The sequence below is a fragment of the Equus caballus genome, chromosome 5 (assembly GCF_041296265.1).
Source record: "Equus caballus isolate H_3958 breed thoroughbred chromosome 5, TB-T2T, whole genome shotgun sequence".
Taxonomy (NCBI): Eukaryota; Metazoa; Chordata; class Mammalia; order Perissodactyla; family Equidae; genus Equus; species Equus caballus.
Window position 1 is genome coordinate 35,782,767 of NC_091688.1, and position 20,290 is coordinate 35,803,056.

The window sequence follows — 20,290 nt, forward strand, 5'->3', positions numbered from 1 at the left end:
TTGTGTCCACCCATCTGTCACCACCAGCTCTGGGCCCACTCCCCTCCCGGCCACGCCCGCCTGGCCTTTCTCCCCTCAGGCTCAGTTCCCTCGCAGCACTGGCCTCGCTTTCCTCCTTCAGCCCTGCGAGGCTTCCCTACTTCCCAGTTTCCCTTCACTAGTTTATTTTTTTCCAGACACTCTCTTTCATCTCAGTTTTTCTTTTCTCCCTCCAGTTTCTCTAACTCCTCCTCAGCTAAGTTGGGGGAGAGAGTGGGGACTCTTGGATCCTAGCCCCCAGCCCCTGAGCAGCCAGCCTGAGACAGAGGCTGGTAACATTTACTCAGGGTTGCATCATCTCCTCAGGCCTCCTGAGATGCCCCTTCACTCCTGCTCCAAGTCGTCCCTTGTTGGGACAGGGCCTACAGCTGCCCTTCTGCACAACAGGGGTGGGGGAGCCCCTCTACCTTCTGCGTGTGGACTCAGGAAGGAATAAAAATCTGACCTGAGGCCCATTTGGACCCTGACCTTCCAAAGGTCTCTGCTTCCCAAGCTCGACTTCAGCAATTCGTGTCAAGTGTTTTTTGAGGATGGGAGGCTGAGTTTTATGTTCTCTTTTCTATCACGTCATGCTACAATCTCCCCAAATTCCTACTGTCCCTGGGTTAGAGGACCTTAAGTGCCCCTCAGGCCTCTGTCTCCAGAGGGAGAACTTTCTAGCTACCTTAGAGATTTCATGAATTGATCAACCCTTGAAATCAGCCCCTGCCCTGAGGAGTGTAGATGAAAGGGAGAAGGGAAGGGAGGCTGCACAGAAGGGGATTGTCAGAGCCAGGCCAAGGGGACCTCAGAGAGCAGCCCCTTGTTTGACTCCACCTTGTACAGATGAGAACACTGGGGCCCAGAAAGGGGGAATGCCCTTTCCAAAGTCACACAGAGCGCTCGCAGCACGCTAGAAAATCTGGTCCTGAGCTCTTCCCACAACAATGTGAAGCTCCTCCTTACTGGCCCCACCCAAAGAAAACCCTCCATCCTCTGAACTCGGTCAGAACCCGTGTACAGCACTGATTTTTACATGGAGCATATACTGCCCTGCCTGGTTATTTATCTTGTCTCATGTCCCATCCTACCATCTAGACTCTGGATCCTAAGTCTCTAAGGGGAGACACCACATCTGATACCCTTTTATGATGCCGGGACAGAGGGCCTTGCCCATAGCCACGCTCAATAAATGTTTATTACCGCTGTGGCTGCCAGCGCGGATAGAAGAAATGTTCTAGTCTCAGTTCTAATTTGCTGTGTGACCTTGGGCAAACCACATCACTCCTCTGGGCTACTGTTTCTTCCATCTATCAAATGAATTAGACCATACACACAATTTCTAAGGTCTTATTATATGGTCCCTCAAAGAAACGAAGTCGTACTGAATAAGGTGGGATCTTGGTACAGAACACCAGGCTCTGGATGAAAATATCTCCTCCCAAGTTGTGCCTTTGGGAGCAGTGACCCAGATGAGGGAAAGAGAATAAACTCTTTACTCAAAGAAGCTGAGGAAGAGACACCAGCTGATAGGAAAGCCTTCAGTCTTGAGGGATGAGGTGTCACAAGAAGTACTGACAGGCTGGGTTGGGGCTGGATGGCCAGTTATTCAACTTTCTAAATGGGTTGAGTGGAAGAGAATGTGAGATGTGCACTAGCAATGGGTAGCAGTAGGGAGGGAGGGAAGCCCTGTGGGAAAGGAAGGGACTGGGAAATGACAAATTTGAGAAGGCACCGAGGTGAGCGAGGCCTAGAGCAAGCAGGAAGAGGGGGCTAAGGAGGTAAAGTTTGTGGCCCTAAGATGCTGTCAGCCAGTCTCATGTGGTCTCCAGGGGCACAGGAGGTACCTGGTGAGGAGCCAGCCTATGGTCTCAGAAAGGGGGGCCCAGTGGGTCATTTGGGGGTCTGTGCCCCTTCCATGGAGCCTCACCTCCCCAGAAGCCATGGAGAGACCAGTTTTTTTGGTTTTGTATTTGTGTCGGGGAGGGGAGGTTGTGAGGCAGAGGAAGCATGGAAGGCAGAAAACAAGCTTGTGTTGAGGATTCTTCCCTAGGCAAAGGGGACTGCGGTATGGAGGGCCCTATATCTTGTACCCCTCTTCCTTGCCCACCCCATCCCCTTCATTCTGCCCAACTCTTGCTTCCCTGTTCAGCCCCCTCACTGGTTACCAGCCACTTCCCTGCTTCCAGAAGCTGCCAGCAGGATGAGGGAGCTTACTGCTCTGTCCGCTGGGAGACCTGTTGGCCGAGGGAGGCGTGGAGTCAGCCCAGACGATGGTGGCAGCTGTGCTCAACTCCCGCCAGCACAGCACACGGCTTCTCCAGCTCTGATTGGGAGGGGTGCAGTGGGGGGAAGCAGCGGGGTATATTTCCATATCCCAGAACCCCAAACATGCCCCCTGAGGGAACTTGGAGAGAAACCTGGAGAAAAATCGCCTCCTCTCAGCAGGACTCAAAAAGGTAAATAGCCCAACCAGGAAACGAAGAGGAGTGCTTGGGACTCTGAAAATGGCCAGTTCTTTCCCATCTCTGCTGTCTTCAGGCACGTGGGAGACAGCCTCTTGGCCAGCAGCGAGGGGAGAAGGCTGCCTTCAGCGACACTCCTGCCAGTTCTCTTTCCCCTCAGCTCACTCAGCCACTGCCCACCATCATTAGGTGGTGCTGCTGTACTCCAGAATTTTGTCTCTGTGAAGACCCAGGGAATTAGAGCATTTCCAAACGGCCAAGGTTCTCTTTGTAGAAGAGTCCAAAACCACTGTTGTTTTGTCTACAAAATGCCTGCCATCAACAGAAAGCCCAAACTCCTTAGCATGCCATCCGAGGGCCTTCCTGACCTGGCCCCAGCCTCATCGCCTGCTGATCCTCACGGCTCGGGCACACTGAATAACTTACTGTTCCCAAAGGTGACCTGTGCCTTTTCTTGGCTCTGTGCTCCCACACCTGGGTAACTCTAAATCTCAGCTCAAACGCCTCTTCCTCTGTGCACTTTCTAAATGCCACCCCCACTACCCTGAATTCCTCGGTGCTACCATAGCACTCTGGACATACTGCAATGGCTCCACTGATTACACTGGATTACACCTAGTTGTCAACCTATCTGTTTCTCCCCTCACCCCACCTGGTTGCTACTCAAGGGTCAGGGCTTCATCTCTGTACCGCAGCCTGTGTCTCAGAGTGAAGAAAGAAATGTCTATCAAATACCAAGTGGGAAGAATCTATGCTAACGTCGTTCTTACAAAAGGGAAATCAGAGCTCCCAGGGCTACAAGGAGGCCCTCTTTCAGGACTTCAACTGTTTTTGACAGAACCTTACACCTCGGGCCCTCTGGAGACCCAAGAGAGCAGGTGAGGTAACAATTTTGTGACTTCCAGTCCAGGGTCACTGAACAAGGGGGCCCAAGAGGAAAAAACAGGGAATGGTACAGGTCATGTGGGACAGTTTATTTTAATGAAATTCAATATTTATATATTTACACACACACACAAAGGAAAAAAGAAAACAACAAAAATAGATTTTACAGCTTAATAAAAATGACTATGGAGCACTGTGGGCTGAAGGTGGAATACCCACTCAGCAGCACACCCACCCTGATGTGCCACCTAAGGGCCTGGGGACAGGATAATGGGAGGGAGACAGCAGGCTCAGCCCACAGATCATCCTTGTCCTCCTCCTCAGGGCTTTCTTGTAGTTTGTTCCTGGCATTCAACCCTTCATGTCCTTCTTCCTGGTCAGGAAGGTGGTTGCAGACAGGGGGTAGGGGTAGGGAGAAGAGGGAGGTAGAGGGCAAGATGGAAAGAGGATCCTGAAGAAGAGTAAGTTAGGGTGGGGTAGCTAGGAGTCAAACAGGAGCAAGAAGCTTCTATTTGTCATCCCCGAGTCTGGCAGGGGTGAGGAAGAAGAAATGGGGAAGGGGAGATAGGAAGCGGGAGCTGGGGAGGGAAGGTGACCTGTTACCTCTGTCTCTTTTGGGCAGTTCCACTTCTTTATGTTAACCCCAGTCTGAGCCAGGCCCAGAGAGGTTCCAGTGACAAACTAGTGGTTTACGTCCCAGTGGGACAAATGATCTAGGAAGTGAACTGCAGAGCTGGCAGGAAAAGCTGGGGTCCTCTTCAGTAAGAAACAGATCCTGGCTCCCGGGGAGTAATGAAAAGGACATCGGCTTTGGCATTGATGCAGTAGGTGACGATGAGAGAGAAGACAAGGATGCTGAAGCCCACTATCAGGGTGATAAACTGCAGGAGAAGAAGGGCAGGAAAGGAGAGAGGTGCTCTCAGAACTCAATGCAGTTTTGGATAATTATTTGGGGCTGGGAGCCAGGACATCAGAATTTTGGAGCTGGCTCCAAGTACCAAGTACTGAACAATCATAGGCAACATCTCCCCAATCTGGAGACCCAGTGTCCCCATTTGAGAAGAGAAGTAAAGTGTTTGTTCTTGCTTCCACCTTGTGTTAGATTTTAAGCATCTTGAAGTTAGGACCCATGACTTTGATTCTCTCGTGGCAATTACATTACTGACTTACTTGTGACAGGTGCTCAATAGATATTAGACTGACTCATGCCAGCTATGCAGGTGGGAAGGCCGGACGGGAGTAAGCTGTGCAAGGGCTACTGAGGGTCCACAGGGTAAGGAGTATCTCTCAGGTCTCCATGGGAGCATATCTCCAAAAAGAGCACATAATCAAATGTCCTAAGGGGGCATGCTGGCTGACAAGGGACAGATTTGCAGTAGGTTTTTGTGGTGCATCTGGGGCAAATGTGAGATGGAAGGGGGTATGAGACAGAGGCAATAGAGAGAAGTCAGTTAGCTCTCTGCCACCCCCCCCCCGCCCGTCTCACCTCAAGCTCTTTGCTGGCTATCAGGAATATCCGGGCGCGGATCTCTTTCCAGCGGCTCTCAGTCCACGTCGAGTACTCAGTAGAGCCCCACTGCCTCAGTTCAAAGGCAGGGGACAAGGCCCTGGCCAGTCGTGCCGTGGAACGCACACATCGGGGGAGCCAGTCTGTCTCGTTGGAATTCAAAGGGCCCTGAACCCATGCGTATTCATACAGCTGCACAGGAAGAGAGGCCACAGCACGGGGCTGAGGTGACCCTCTCTCATTCATTCCCTCTACCTTTTAGATGGTCCGTTTTCACCCAGGCTACTGCTTCTTCAACACTCAAGTTCAAAGGGCTGCATCCCTCCATCCCCCAATCCCAATCCCTTGGAGCCAACTGGACCTGGGAGACCCTCCAACTTTCCCTAGGGAAAGGGGCCCTCTGGGCATCTCCGACACCCACGACCACTCACATCCTTGTTTTCGCTGGGGACTTTACTTGGATCCTGGCACTGCTCGCGGGTAAGGTTGACCACCTGGCCAGTCAAATTTGCCAAGGCATACTGTACAACATAAGTGGTGTTGGTGGGGCTGGAGACAGCAATGTAATGCTGAAGAGGCCCATCACCTGATTGGAGACCAAAGGGAAGGGAGGATTTGGTGGGTGGGAGGTGGGGTGCAGATGGGCAAAGAGAAAAAGCCCCAGATTGGCAAGAGCCAGAGAAGAAAAGGTTAGGGGAAAAGAATCCAACAAATATCAGGGGAAAGAAAGGAAAATGGGGGGAAAATAGAGAGGAAAAAGTAAAAATAAAGGATTAAACCAAAATGATGACTTTTTCTCTATCCCTTTACTTGGCTAAGAGTCCCATTCCCATACCAGGTGCTTACCCAAGTAGGACCTTAGGTCCTGCCTGAGGATAGACTGGAACCATGAGTTGTTGGCTCTAATCAGGAACCCATAGAGCAGGCGGGTAACCTAGCATTGGGACAGTGAGAAGAGAGAACCTTGTGACCTGGAGCCCAGGGAAAAGTTATTAGTGGAGATCCAGTCATGAGGTGGGAACCAGACTGGCTAAACACACTCTAGGGTTGGGAAGATGGTGGCTGGCTCACAAGGATGTGGATGAGGCCCACCCAAGAGCTCTCTGGGGCATTAGGTGTCCTCAGTTGCACGTACAGACATGCTGAATTCCAAAGTTTGGGGGACTAGGCAAGGGACATAAAGGATGGGGCAGCCTGTGTATAAACCGAGGCGGAAAGGAACCAGGGCCCATTTGTCTTACTGTTTGAGGATCAGCCTGAATGGTGTTGCTGAAGTTGGTTCCTCCTGCAAGCTGGTACAGGGCACGTCCCAGCACTGTGGCCACATCTGCCAGGGCCTGTGGTAGGTGAGGAGGGGGGCGGAATGGCCCGGCTCTTCTAACCTCCAACACTAACATTCTAACCATCTTCACTGTGCTCTCCATGCTCCCACCCAGCCCAGGTCAGTGCTACCTTGGCAGTGTCTGTCACAAAGTTCAGGTCCTCTTCAGGGCTCTGCGATTCAGGGTAGTTCACGTTAATGTTCTCAGCAGTGTCGTAAATGCTCTGGTAATAGCTGCCAGTAAAGCCAGTGTGAGCCGTAGCTACACTCAGGGCCCTGCCCCCTCCTCCCTCAAACGTCCCTTATGCAGGAACTCAGTATCTCATTTTTCATCATCCAGGAGGAAGGGAAGAGAAAAAATTAGCATCCCATATTGAAAAAGGTGTGGAGAATGGGGAGATAGGAGTGAGAGTGGGAGTGGCTGGTTAAACACAAAGACTTTTCTGACAGACAAGGTAGAAAAGGTAAAATCAGAAGGCAGGAATCCCTCCCTCCCGGGAGATCTTTAAACATGAGAGACACTTCCATATTATATATCATTTAGGCTGGACACACAGGAGGATGGCTAAGATGACTTTCAGAGAACCTTGTCTGTCACACATTATCAAAGCAATTGTATGATTGCTCCAATGAACATTTCCACTGAGGGCGGCTGGGAATGGAGGGGGATTAGCAGGTCTGCTCACAGACAAACAGTACTACTCTGGGTCCAACCATTCTGACGCTCCTTGGGGGAGCCCCAAGGAGACGGATCTTAGAAGAGGGGCTAAGAGGAGAGCGCTTCCAGCCCTTACCATCAATAAATGTCTGCCCCACACAGAATCAAGTCAGTCACACAATGCAGTCCAAATGTGTTCAAATGATAAATCATCCCTCACCCCAAAGTGGTGTGGAGGACAGATATGGAGAAGAGAGCTGACCCTATGGACTAGAACTGTCACTGCCCTCAATAAATGAGAAGGTGCTACTTGGCTGGGGTCAGAGAACCAGAGCATAAGCACTTTTACTCAGAAACTCATCTGAAAGAGCGGAAGGGAACCCAGGGGTTTAGCAATCCAGCCTGAGTAAGAAGTCCCTGTTAGCCCAGGGCTCAACTAGGGGTGGTTTAGGGGTGCCTAGGACGAGGAGAGAGGTGATTAATAGGGCCTCCCCCTTATCTCTGGAGCCCCCTCAGCTGTAGGGGACACTTTTACCCCCCCACTGAACCACATGCACTTACCACACGGCAAGAACACACTACATTCCACAGATTATAAGTATTGTCTGTGGCACCCTTGGGCAGGCCCCAGACAGGGACAGCCCTCTGTCCTCCAGCCAAAGAAGCCCCATCATCATTCGCTCTTGTTTGAGATGATGCCCTCTGCTGGCAGCCCTGGGGAACTCGGGCCCCTGGAGAGCTTGGGAGAGGTGGGACCACAAGCAAGGATGACTGTGCTAGGAAAGGGCAAAGGGTGAGGATTGTTTTCTAAGATGAAAATCAAGTCAAATGAGGGCACCAGGTTAGATCTGAATAGGCCACTGAGCAAAGAACACAAATTGACCTGAGATTTGGGAGAGAGGGGTATGGGAGAAGGGAGAGTGGTGATCTTTCTTGACACAGAAGATATTTCTCTCTATGGACCCCAGGCTGCAGAATAGACTCTTCAAGAATGAAGAGGATGCAGGCTAGGTGACTCTTACTGGTTATGGAAGACATTTAAGTGGTCAGCAAGAACAACGCCAGAGATGTTTCGAGCTCGAAGAAATCGCTGCAGAGAAGATGGTGGGAGAGGCTTGGAATAATCCGGCCTCCTGAGGACTACGGTAGAAATGCCAGCACCAATCTTCTCCAGTGTGGCCAGGAGGTCCTTCACCTGGGGGGAGAGGGGGATTAACTGACGGGAGGCGGGGGAATGGGAAGCGAGAGGTCTCTTTTAGGCCTGAAATGCTCTCTACTTCAAGTCCCCTGCTTGGGGAGCTGCCTTAAGCCCTCCTAGATCTAAATCCCTCAATCCTTTTAGGATTAAGGCGCTCTGAATTTTCTGCAGGTCCCATCATCCTTTTTAAAGTAGGAAATTAGGGCACAAAGAAGGAAGAGGCCTGTGTCTTTTCATATTTATAGGTAAACTCCACTGTCCTCAGGACTTTGTCTTATCCTTGGTAGATATTTCACTTAATATTTGTTGTGCAGAACTGGAGGGGCAAATAATTATACAAAACTATGCTGAACGCCACCCAGGTAATCCATTCCGTAAGTGTTAGAGGAGTCCAGAGTAGGGATGACACTGAAGCTGGAGTGGCAGGAAGAGGCCTGCATGTAAAAAAGAGGCCTAAAGCTGAGCCTTGAAGGGAGGGAGGATCTTGAACAAGTAGTGGGGAAAGTGGAGGACAATTTGGATAGGGAGTCTGATATAGCCAGGAATTGGGGAGGGCAGCCCAGAAAATGGGATCCATGGGGCAACAGGGCAAGAAAGGAACTAGCTACTCCCCTGCCCTTACCAGGCAGCCACAGTTTGCTAGGCAGCGAATGATCAGAGAACTACCTACCCCAGAAAGGCAATGATAAGAGCTGAGCTCATGGTTCTTCCCAGGAAGCTGTAACAGCCGTGTTTCTCCTTCAGTTAACGCCCAACCTATCTCACAGGGATAGGACCAGAGGCAGGGGTGCCCATATTCTGAGCTGGTAAAATAAGAAGTGAGGAGGAGAGATGCTCAGATTACCTGCTTCTCTACAGCTTCATTTTTCCGAGACACGGGGTCTGTGTGCATCCAAAGCTCTAGTGATTTTCTTAAGGCCACCTAGGAGGAGGATGGAGAAGTTAACACTTATGATCAGTCTCTCCTTCTCACCCATACCTGGGAGAAAGAAGTGGGATGGGAAGAGAAGTCAAGGGAAGAGGTGATGGTACCTGCAGTGAGGACAATGGAACAACAAAGGAGGAAGCTCTAAGGAGGAAGGAAGGGGTGGAGGACACAAGCTACACACCTGTCCCAGCTCCACGAATGAGTCAATGTTCTCCAACTGCACAGGAAACTTGCCCTTCTCCATATCGTAGACCATTCTGGAGCTGCCAATGTAGTCAAAAGTTTCCTGAGGGGTGGAGATGGGTGGGAGAAGGAACAGAGATTCCCAAGGGTTATGACAGCATCAGTTCCTTGAGGCCAGATCATCAAAGATCTAGGCACGAAGGCTACTGTCTCATGTCATCTCACTGCTGGCCAGCTTACACAGTCATGTGACTTTCCCTCCTCCCTACCCCGCCTCTCAGCTGTGATTTTCCCTCACATGTATGTGTCACAGGACTTCTTGAGTCCAGAAATGGGGAGAGCAGCCTCAGTAAAGGCCTGAGGCGAACATCAGCTGTTATGTGCCTGCTTCTTGCCTCTCTCCCACCTCTGCCAACTGAGCCACGGCTGCTCTTCCTGCATTTGAGGGCCAGGCTGTGGTGGCAGTGGGGAGAGGTACGAGCCTCAGGACTCTTGGGTGGAGGTGGCAGTAAAGGGGTCCAGAGAATAAAAGTAAAAGGATGCCTCAAATAGAGGGATCAGTGGGGGGCGGAGGGGGTTGGCAGTACACCAATTCCAGGTCACGATGCAATGGCTTCCTAAAATGGGGGAATCCGAAGGGAGACACATGTAGTCATATCCAGAAGTTCTCTGCTGAGTGCTGAGATGTTCCCCAAGCGATAACCACTCCCACCCTTACCATCCCCCTCCTTCCCTGCCATTCCACCCCAGCCAAAGAGTCCTCACCCCTTGGAAGAAGACAAACATGACATTGCGGGGCAGAGTGGTCACATCGGGTGCCTTCTGCAAAGCTTCAGCTGCAGCCAGCTGAGTGACGAAGGAGGCAACGGCACTTTCAGCCCCTGGGGCCACATTCCAGAAAAAGGAACGACTGTCCAACTGGGTACAACAGAAAAGGCAGAGAGGTACACTTTGAAAATGGAAATTAAGACCGGGCCCCAGTTCCCCTCTCCTGTTCCAGTCAAGAGAATATTCATGTCCTGGGGCGATGGCTAGAACCCGGAGTCCCACAGCTCGGATCCCTCTCCACTTGAGGTTCCCCATTACAGCAACTCTGAAATCTGATGCCTGAGAGAGGCCTGCCTGCCCTTTTTGTTTCAGCCCTACCGACCCTGATTAGGAGCCAACACTCACCCGGGTGGCAGCAACCACAACCCTGGCGTCAGGCTCTAACATCCCAGATGTATTTATAGGCTTAAGCATGCTCCATACGTTGTAGTCGGACAGGGGGTCACAGACGATTTCTAAGCAGGACACAAACCGTGAGAGATCAACAGGAGTAAGGGAGAAGGCAGCTAAAAGAAGGCATGGACAACTTCTCTGACCAGTGCCCCATGGACTCTGTGAGTCATGTTCTTTATCTCCACTGCTCCAGGCCAGTTTCTCTGCTGCCGTCCTCTTCAGGGACAAGCTGCCTTAATTGTTCAGAACTGTATCCACCTTCCCCACCCAACGCTATGTGCCTGTGCCCACTCCTTCCCTACCGTGGTCTCTCCAACATTCCCTGGCCTAGTCCCATTATCCCCACCCCAGTATACCCAACGTGCCTCGGATCTGTCCTACCCGGGTTGATGCTGAAGGTGCTCTGGATGGAGCTGCGCCGCATGCAGGTGACAGTGCTGATGACAGCGTGCATGTGAGAGACGAGCTGCATGGCACACAGCGGGAAGGCTGGTGCTGAGCCATTCTGACTCAGGTTGTGATCACGATAGCACTACAAGGGGAGATGGACCTTACTGAAGCAGCTAGCCGCAGAATCCCTTCCACACTTCCCAGAAAGAGAAGGGCCCAGCTTCATCCTTAAGCCACTCCCACATCTACCCCTGAGCTATAGCTGTCCTGGTACTACCACAGGATCTATAAGATCAAAGAGAAAAACTTATCAAGAGGTGTGAAAGGACAGAGACTCAATGACTTAGTTGGGGCAGATGAAATTACCCTACACCAAATGGCCTGGCCCAATGTGGAGCTTCAGCCACTGTTCCTAATGTGATCTGATGTAAAGAGCACCAAACTGGAGATTAAAAATCAAATTCAAGGGGCTAGCCCCATGGTGTAGTGGTTGTTTGGCGTGCTCCACTTCAGCAGCCTGGGTTTGTGGGTTCAGATCCCAGCCATGGACCTATACCACTTGCCAGCCATGCTGTGGCAGTGACCCACATATAAAGTACACAAAGACTGGCACAGATGTTAACTCAGGGCTAATCTTCCTCAAACAAAAAAAGAGGAAGACTGGCAACAGATGCTGGCTCAGGGCTAATCTTCCTCAGGAAAAAAAAATTAAATTCAAGACAGCTTGGACATCTACTCACCAGGTAACTTTGGACAAATCTCTTATGCTCTGTGTGTCAAAATGAAGAAGCTAGACTAGAATTAGAGAATACTAGAGCTAAAAAGAACTTTAGAAATTATTGATCAGAATCTCTCAATTCCTAGTCCAATACTAGGGGTACTTAACTAGGGTTCCACACCTTGTTTTATATTAAATATTCCTTACATTTCTTCCACTCTAAAAGCCTTTAAAGCAGGCAGGAGAGAAATGGGAGAGGGGAATGTGAGAGAATAAACGTCTTGGATCTTCTTGGAGCAACTGTCTTTCAGAGGGTGCACTAGCAGAATGAGACTCCCTCCCTCCAAACAGGAGGAGAGACTAAAAAATAATTCTCTTTCTAAGTGGAATTGCCAGGAGCTGGCAGAGACATTACCTGCTTGATGACATTGGTTTCATTTTCATCCTCAAGAAGAAAGATGGGGAAACTAAAGTCTTCATAAGCCAAGCCATTGCCCAGGGAGTTCCACTTTATTGCATTGCAGTGAGCAAACTCCGGCCCATAGGAGTTGGAGTAAACACCTGAAGGGGAGGACGTGGGGACAGGATGTTGGGACAGCAAGCTCTTAGGGACCAGGTGAGGGAGGAAGACTAGGATATCATGAGGTTGGGACTATAACTCAAAGGAGTAAGCATCAACCTATCACCACCTGCAGTAAAATAGACACTGGTGTCAGAGAGCCCCAGGCTGGCCGATTAGGGATCTGAGCATGTGACAAAAAGGAAGAAGGGAAGGGAAGTGGAAGGGAAAGCAGCAGAGGGAAAGGATGAGTGGCAAAGACAAAGAAACACTGTCTTCTGTTTATGAGACAGTTGCTCACACTACACGCAGAAACAGACACACAGACAGACAGACAGACACATACCCCCTGACCCAAAGACATGAGACTGAAGCAACAATGAGCTTTGGGCGACAGTAGGCTCCCCTGATCCTTAGGGATTCTTACCAAACCCATCATTGGGACACTGCACACTAGGAGAGAAGCCTGAGGCAGGTCTGGGCTTGGCCAAGGACACTGCAAGACCAGCAATTCGGTGGGCTCTCCCCTTCAGTTTCTCCATCACACTCCTGGAATAGGGAGGGAACGCCATGAAGGAAGATAGGAAGGTTATCAGGCAGCCTGATATCCTGCCTCCAAGGATGGAAACAAATGGAGAATTAGGAGAATCAAAACTGTTGACTCATTTCTTGCCTTTCTGATCTCTAACTTCTGAATGAGGACTAGGACCCAATCAGAGCTCAGGGTTAATCCCATCTACCCTGTCTCTGAATGACCCTGGGTACCCCTCCTTCCTTCCTGGGGTCCTTACTCACTAGAGTTCCACTTATAAGATCACCCAGATGATTCCTTTTGATGGTGCATCTTTCCTTCTGAGGATCACTCCCACCCACCGCCTAATCAGACCAGGGCAGCCAAGAGAAGTTTTCACTCACAAGTGTGAGGACTATTCACTCAATCGTCCTCTCTCTGGATGTACCTTCCCAGCAGGCACATGAAGCTCTTACCTGGTAAAAAGCGTTCCCTCCAGCAGAACCACGTAAGGGGGGTTGGGGCCATCAGTCAGCACCCACTGCAGGTCCTCTTCCTTCTCTACTACGTGGATAACTCCTGTGTCCCCACTAACGGAAGCTGCCAGCACAGAATGGGTCAAATTAAAGTTCCCACGGTTGACAAGTGTGATCTTGCCTCACTGATTCTGCAGATCGCTTAGCCCCCAAACATGTCACGAGACATGTGGGTTAATGCAGCCACCTCTGGACTTGAACTGAAGAGTTGAATTGCCCTAGCTCCATCTGAAAGCTACCAGGAGGGAACGGAGGACAAAAGAGCCCAAGAAGTCTACTCCTTAGACTTCCTCATTCAATGTCAGAAAGGCTCCGTGATCTTCACTTTCTTGCCCTCTTCCCTCAATTTCATTTAGCCACATATACAAGATTCCAAAACAGCAGACACCAAAGTTTTCAAACCTATATTTTCTCCAGGAAATGGCAGGCTCTAGATCTCTAGCTTGGAGTTTTCACACTGAATCTTCCTTTATGAAAACATATGTGTAGATTCCCATGGCCTCAGAAGCCTCCCTGGATCTCCATTCCTTTGCGTTATTTGGGAATGACTTTACTTGCTTTTGGCCAGTTTTAGATGAGGTCAATCAAGAACTTTCAGGTCTCTAGACAAAGTTTCCCAACTGATGGGCCTTGAATGGATTAGAGATGTGCTGACATTGATTCCCATCTTCTCTGGGGACCTAGGTTTCCAAAGACCTTAGGCTGGTCACCCCCAGCCAGGAGCAGATTCATCCATTACCCCGGCACGCCCTGCAAACATCATCCATTCCTCTGTGTGCCAGAATGCCATACAAATAACCTTCTCTGTGTCTCATGACATGACAAATATTGGGAAGCAGTGCATTAGAGGACGGATGATCCACAGTCCAGAATGACTTGAGTTCCATGTAGCAATACCCCTCAAATCCTTAGTGACCCATGCAGGGACATTCTAAGCTCTCCCCAGGAGTCTTCTCCCCACTCAAAATTGGATGTGTTATTCATAAACTGTTTTAGAGCAGGAGTTCACAACCCTGGCCGTGTATCAGAATATCACTTTGGAGTTTTAAAAAATACAGATACTTGGGCCTTACCTCAGATTTATTAAGTTAAAATCTCTAAAGCTGAGGCCCACACATGTATTATTTTCAAAACAGGCTACATATGGTTCTTTATTATACACAGCCAGGCATGAGAATTATGGCTCTAAACCAAGGCACTGAAAACTCAAAACTTGCATGAGACAAAAACTGTAAGTACTTTCAGACTGCCAGCCAAGCAGAATTTTTCTCCCACGGAATCTGGTAAAATCTAGACAGGGAAACAGTTCCCCCACATTCAACTATGTCTTATATATAGTAAATACTTAATAAGTTCATGTTCATAGTGATAATAACATAGATAAATATCAGAATCTGGAATAACTTTAGCAAAGATCTAGCTACCAATGGCAGTTCCAAGTAAAACAAAAGACAACAGTCCTTGCCACAGCATTTAAAACATGGGAAAAGGAAAAGCTAGCCTGGCAAATAAAAAATATGTAACTTCAACTTCAAGGAGGGCAGGAAGACAAGCTATAACACAAGACTGAAAACATCTGGATTCTAATCTGGGTTCCTGTTGGTGACTATGTAGTCTGAAGTAACTTGCTTACTTTCTCTGCACCTTCAATGAGAAGAAGCTTCTCTACTCTTATTCATCTCATACTGTGGGGACGGATTAAAAAAGGAGAGAGAGGAAGGAGAGAAAAGAAAAGAAATCTACATATAGCCCCTTTGAGCACTTTAAAAGGATCTAATAGAAACAGAGCATTATAATCAGAAAATCAAACCTAGGTCTTCTTCTCCTTAATTTTATCATCCTAGCAAGCCTAATGAAAAAGAGCGTAGCTTGCTCAGGATGGACAGATAAGATGAAGTAAGACTTAGAAATAAGTAGGTTGAAAAGGAAAGAAGATCTTAATGAGGAAGTGGCCAGAGTCCAGCCCCTCCCCTCTTGTTTCTCTGTCCTGGCACTTCGCTTTATCTCTGGGGGCTATTGCTTTGCCTCCCACAGGGCTGCTTCTCTAAGAACATGCAGCAGAATGACTCATTCCCAAAGAGGATATCTTAGAGCCCGGCTACAGGAGGATGGGGCCTTTTAAAAGGGGATCTAGCCTTTTGCACTAGAGTGGCATTCCAACAAGACCAGTAGTCTGATCTCAGCTCACAGTGGACTTGGTTCCCTTCTAGCCACAAATCCAATTTAAGAACTAAGTCCAACAAAAAATTTTATTTAGAACTGTTTAGAACCAGTTAACCTACTCCCAGCAATTCCTGTAGCAGGGACATGAGGCAATTAACATAGAGTATCCCTCAGGGAAGGAAGGGTAGAAAAGCAGTAACTGCCACTGTGAGCAAGTCCTTTACTTCCCAGTGTCTCAGTTTTCTCCCACCAAATTGGCAGGTTTCGGGCAATCATACAGTACTGCTCGAACCACACTACTTACTCAGCATCATCAATCAACATCTATTAAAGGCAGTCTGACTTTCAGCTTTGTGCAGGTATATTCTAACCATTTTTACAAGATAAACTGAAATTCAGACGTGACCTGTTTGATGCAGAAGCAGCCAAGAGCTGATTCTAAGTTTCCTGCTTACCTGCAAACTACATTCTGACAGAGCTACTAGCCACAGAACAAAAGCTGAAGAGAGCAGGTTAAGCAGCAGAGGACCTGGGAGTCAACCTTCAGATCACAACTTTTTCCCCTTTTATAGTTTTATAACCACGTTGTTAGGGTACCCTGTTTTGGGACACATTTACGAAGCAGGAAGAGAAATCTAAATGTTTCACTAATTCCTCTTGCAACAATTTGGCTTATACAATGCCTTCCCTTCAAATAGTTTACTGCCTTAAAGAAGCCCATTTTGGTTCCAAAAAGATCATTCAGAGTACAGGTGATGACTGGACTCCATCATGTAGTCATCTTCTTTCTCCTTAGGAAACAGTATAGTTTTGTACTTAACCCACTGGCTGGTTAAGAGTCCTGGCTTGGAACCTGTACCACCAGGGCTCAAATCCTGGCTTCACTACTTATTGTCAGGATCATCTTAGAAAAGTTACTCAACTTCTCCAAGTCTCAGTTTCATCATTTGTAAAATGAGGATAAGAATAGGACCTGCTTCATGGGGTTGTTGTGAGTTAAATGAGGTGCACACGTAAGAAGCCTAGTATGCAGCATTTACTAAATGTTAGCTCTTATTAATTACCTTGTCTAGTTTGACAAATGGTTCTCTATCACCTCCAACCCACAGAGCCTAATTTGTGTGTAGAGACTCCCAAGCAGGACTTGGATCCTTATATCTAGGGCAAACTGAAATATCAACAGTCACGAACACAAATCCCAACCTCAACTCACATTGGCAGCCAATCTGATGAGTGGCATTGAGCAGACGAACACAGGGAGCTGTCTTATTTAAGGGGATGTAGATCTTCCTCTCCACTGAGTTTCCCCAGCATGAACCTGATCAAAAGATACAACGTGTTACAGGAAATTGAGAGACATTGGTACCAGCCTCTATCTTGTCATTAGCTCGCTGGATGGCTTGGGTCCATCATACTTTTTAAAAATGGGACTAATGTCCATTCTTCTCACTTCCTGGGCATGCTATTGGAAAGATAAATGCACTCAGCTATGCGCCTCAGAGGGTTCCTACAAATTCCACGTAGAGCAATTCACAGTGAAGCTAAAACAGAGAAAACTTGATTTGTCAAAGAAAAGGCATTTAACCGCAGATGTGCCAGCTTTTGGTTGCATGGGTGACCACACTTCTGCTTTTCTATCCTGTACTTATATTACTAATTAATTAATAAAAGGATGCCAGTCTAAGAATATAGATTAAAATTTAAAAAATCTTCCTGAGAATTTTTCCAGGGGTCTAAAGAGAACTGGGAGAAACCTTATGCCACACACCTGTCAGTTAATCTAACATCAGTAGGTCACCTGTGTATGCCCATAGTGTGGGGTGGCTACAGTTTCTCCTTTGGGGATCTTTAAAAACAACGTGAGTTTGGGGGAAAGTATGGTCATGGTTATAATCAGGCATGTTTATGTTTTAGAGCTTGACGGAATAGAAAGCCAGATACCAGAAAATGAACGTGTGTAAGCAAACACTTATGCGCATCATAAATGCCTAAGTTCCTTGAATCATTCTTTCACAGTTTAAACACTCAAGAGTACCCATATCCTATCTTTGTCTCACTTTACTAACGAGACAAACTGAGGCAAAGCACAGAGATGAGGGTTTACGGCGGAATCAACAAAGGAGGAAATGAAGAATCTACTCTCCTAAGCGCCGCACTGCACCCACGGAACCAGGTGCTGCTTTCATCTTTAAAGGTCTAAACGCACTGAGAAGTGAAGCTGAACGCTGACACACGTCCTTTTTGATTGCAGGTGGGGTGACTGGGGCCATGGGGAAAACGAGGCATCCGGATAAAATGGGAGAGAGTCGGGCTGGAAGTCCAGGAAGAGGCCTGGAAGAGGAAATGGGGCGACACAACGTGCCGCGGGGGAGAAAGGACCTTCAGGTCCAGGCAAAGGGGGAACTTCTGTCGTGGGAACGAAAGAAAAAGGATTTACCGGGTGGGGGGACAGAGGGGGAACGGGAACTAGAAGGGAGACGGCGCCGCTCGCGGCTGGTGCGATCCGGAGGGTTCTCCTTACAGACTGGAGCTCACGGGCGGGGGAGGCCTCACCTGCCAGTAGGACGCAGAAAGACAGAAGGCGAAGAAAACCCTGACTTCCCGGGTCAGCCACAGAGCCGCCCCCCGCCGTGGCCATCTTGCCTGTAGGCTGAGCGGAAGCCTCGGTTCCCCTCTTGTCCGTCAGTGGCCTCTCTAGGCCAACACTGGCGCCGTCTCTGTGGCCTGGAGCTTCTCGGACCGGAAGTTCGTGCCCGCGGAGCTTCCGGGATCCGCGGCAGAGGGGCGCTGACGTGGAGGCAACCGAAGGGCGGCAGGGAGTGGCGGGGCTCGGATTAGCACCTTGGAGCCCGAAGCCTGAAGGATGTTAACCAAATTCGAGACCAAGAGCGCGCGGGTTAAAGGTAGTGGAGAAGAAAAGGGGCCCTATGGAGGCTGGATGTCAGGGGTGGCGCAGTCACGGGGGAAGAGAGAGAGAGGGTTGACGTGCGGGCGGAATTGGGCCCACCTTACGAATCCAGAGGAAGAGGGGGGGGAGGGAGGTTAGGCCTGGCAGGCGGTTCTCCAGTCCTCTTTTCTTTGTCGTGTCCTTAGGGTTTGATTTATCTATAGTGGTTGCCGCATCGCAGGAGGGCCCTTAGCCCGCTTCCTATTCTTTCCCCTCCCCTCTTCTCCTCGGGCCTGTGCTCCCCACTTTTATTCTTTTGCTCTCAAGGCCCTGTGACCTGTTGGCTTTTTGATGACAGTGTTGTAGGGAGTGACGCTGGGGATTGAGTCTCGACCTCCTCCATTCGCATCTAAGTCAGCAGCTTTTTCGGAGAGAGCACTGGCCACCTCTCTTAAGGATACCTTGCCTGCACCATATCAACTTCCAGTGCCTCCACTGGGCTTTAGTTCCTACTTGAAAACAGGACATTGAGGCCTGTAACCCCAATAAAATCTGAACTTGATATGTTTCCTGGATAAAATGTAGGAAACCTAGTTAAATGTGAATTTCAGATAAACAAGGAATAATTTTTTTAGTATTCGTTGTTTATCTGAAATTCACATTTAACTAGGAATCTTTATTTTTATTTTCTAAATATGGCAGCTCTAGAGCTTGAGTATCAGTGGATGGAGGTGGAGGGCAAATGACTGAAATCACTGTAGTAGTCTCCTAGAGCGATAGAATGGGAAAGGCAGACAAGTAAGGTCTCCTGAGACTTGGAAAATATATCTATCTCGAACATTTAATGAGATGTAGCATAGCAAAGTGCTTAGGATCTTGGTGTTTGGAGTCAGATGGGCTTGCATGCTTTGGAATCCTGAAACATCCACTAACAAGGTCTAAGACCTTGGGCAACTTACTTAACATTTCTAAATCTCTGCTTTCTCATCTGGAAAATGTGAATAATTAACATTCTCTTATAGAGAGAATTAAAATGAGAAAGTATATGAAAACTACTTATTATAGTGCCTGAGGTAGACTCGGTAGCTCGAATACTGGAGGCCATTATTAATGTGAGAATAGATTCTGAGCAGTTTCTAAATCTCATGAGAATCTTGATCATGAAGAGTACCATTAGGAATTCCCAGATGGTTGAAATGGACCTTCATAATCCTTGAATTTTCTCTTCTGCTCCTAATGTTTTATTGGGCAGTAGAGAAGGAAAGTGGGGGAAAAAAAGATGTCAGAATATTTGAGTTAATGTCCATTAATGACTATTTCTATATATCATAAAGGTAAAAAATGAACAACCTAATGGGAAAGCAAACAAGTAGGAGAATGTAAATGTTCAATAAAAGTAAATGAAAATATTCTCCACTGTACTAGTAATGAAAGAAATGCCAAAAAATAAAAAGTGAGAATACCTTATTTTTGGTCTTAGATTAGTAGAACAAGCAGATAACGAATAATGTCTCACATTGGCCTACGTGTGCAAAATGGGTACCTTCAGAAACTTGGTGAGACTGTATAATTGATACGGTCTTTTTGCCATTAGATCGTATGTACCAAAATGTTAAATGCACATACCCTATTCCTGAGCAATCCTACTTCCAGTTCTTTAACCTAAAGCAGTAATAATGCAAATAGGGTAGATTATGTGTAGAAGTATCTTCAGTGGTACAGTTTTCTGACAGACTAAAGTTAGGGGAAAAAACCTTAAATGCCCACCAGTAGGATAATTTTAAAATGTGGTACATTTGAACCTTGCAGTTTTTAGAAAGAATGAGGTTAAGTTTATACGTACTTAAATGTAATGAGATCCATGATATATATTTAAGTGAGAAAAGAAGTTTGCAGGACATTATAATGTTATCTTCATTTTCATAAAATGATTTGGTCTGCATTAAATATCTGAAAGGATACACTCCAACTGTTAGCAGTTGTGATTTCTGTGGCCTTCCATTTCCAGTCATAACAGAGTAACAGACCAGACTTACCTCCCCACCTTAAACAACTGCCCAACTAAACAGAACGTGGGAAATGAAGGTTTTCAGACATTGGATGATAGGCAGTGAAGGAGAGTGATTCTTGACAGAAGGGAGA

At 48.1% G+C, this 20,290-nt stretch overlaps 2 protein-coding genes across 5 annotated transcripts in view; one reads left to right on the forward strand and one right to left on the reverse strand.

Moving 5' to 3' along the window:
* Positions 1 to 3,442: 3,442 nt before the first annotated feature.
* On the reverse strand, positions 3,443 to 18,024 carry NCSTN (nicastrin). Of its 3 annotated transcripts, none has more exons than XM_070267979.1 (17): positions 17,905 to 18,024; positions 16,475 to 16,579; positions 13,039 to 13,162; positions 12,479 to 12,600; positions 11,908 to 12,053; positions 10,766 to 10,916; positions 10,337 to 10,446; positions 9,929 to 10,081; positions 9,162 to 9,266; positions 8,897 to 8,974; positions 7,877 to 8,049; positions 6,328 to 6,430; positions 6,117 to 6,212; positions 5,722 to 5,809; positions 5,307 to 5,461; positions 4,855 to 5,067; positions 3,443 to 4,249 (listed from the first exon to the last, which is right to left on the reverse strand). In XM_070267979.1, the coding sequence occupies exons 4-17, from the start codon at positions 12,591 to 12,593 to the stop codon at positions 4,127 to 4,129; spliced, it is 1,809 nt and encodes a 602-aa protein (XP_070124080.1). In that variant the 5' UTR covers positions 12,594 to 12,600; positions 13,039 to 13,162; positions 16,475 to 16,579; positions 17,905 to 18,024; the 3' UTR covers positions 3,443 to 4,126. The 3 variants fall into 3 exon arrangements, with proteins under 3 accessions (XP_070124080.1, XP_001504481.1, XP_070124079.1); XM_001504431.6 differs by having other exon boundaries at positions 17,815 to 17,977; XM_070267978.1 differs by having other exon boundaries at positions 17,699 to 17,913.
* The window catches only part of COPA (COPI coat complex subunit alpha), a 39,541-nt gene continuing 37,238 nt past the window's right edge, over positions 17,988 to 20,290 (forward strand). The window contains exon 1 of one of the 2 annotated variants that reach the window (XM_001914729.6): positions 17,988 to 18,164. In XM_001914729.6, coding sequence (XP_001914764.3) covers positions 18,125 to 18,164 — 40 coding nt within the window. In that variant the 5' untranslated portion in view covers positions 17,988 to 18,124. The remainder of the gene's footprint in view (positions 18,165 to 20,290) is intronic. The other variant, XM_023640888.2, reaches the window with a different exon arrangement.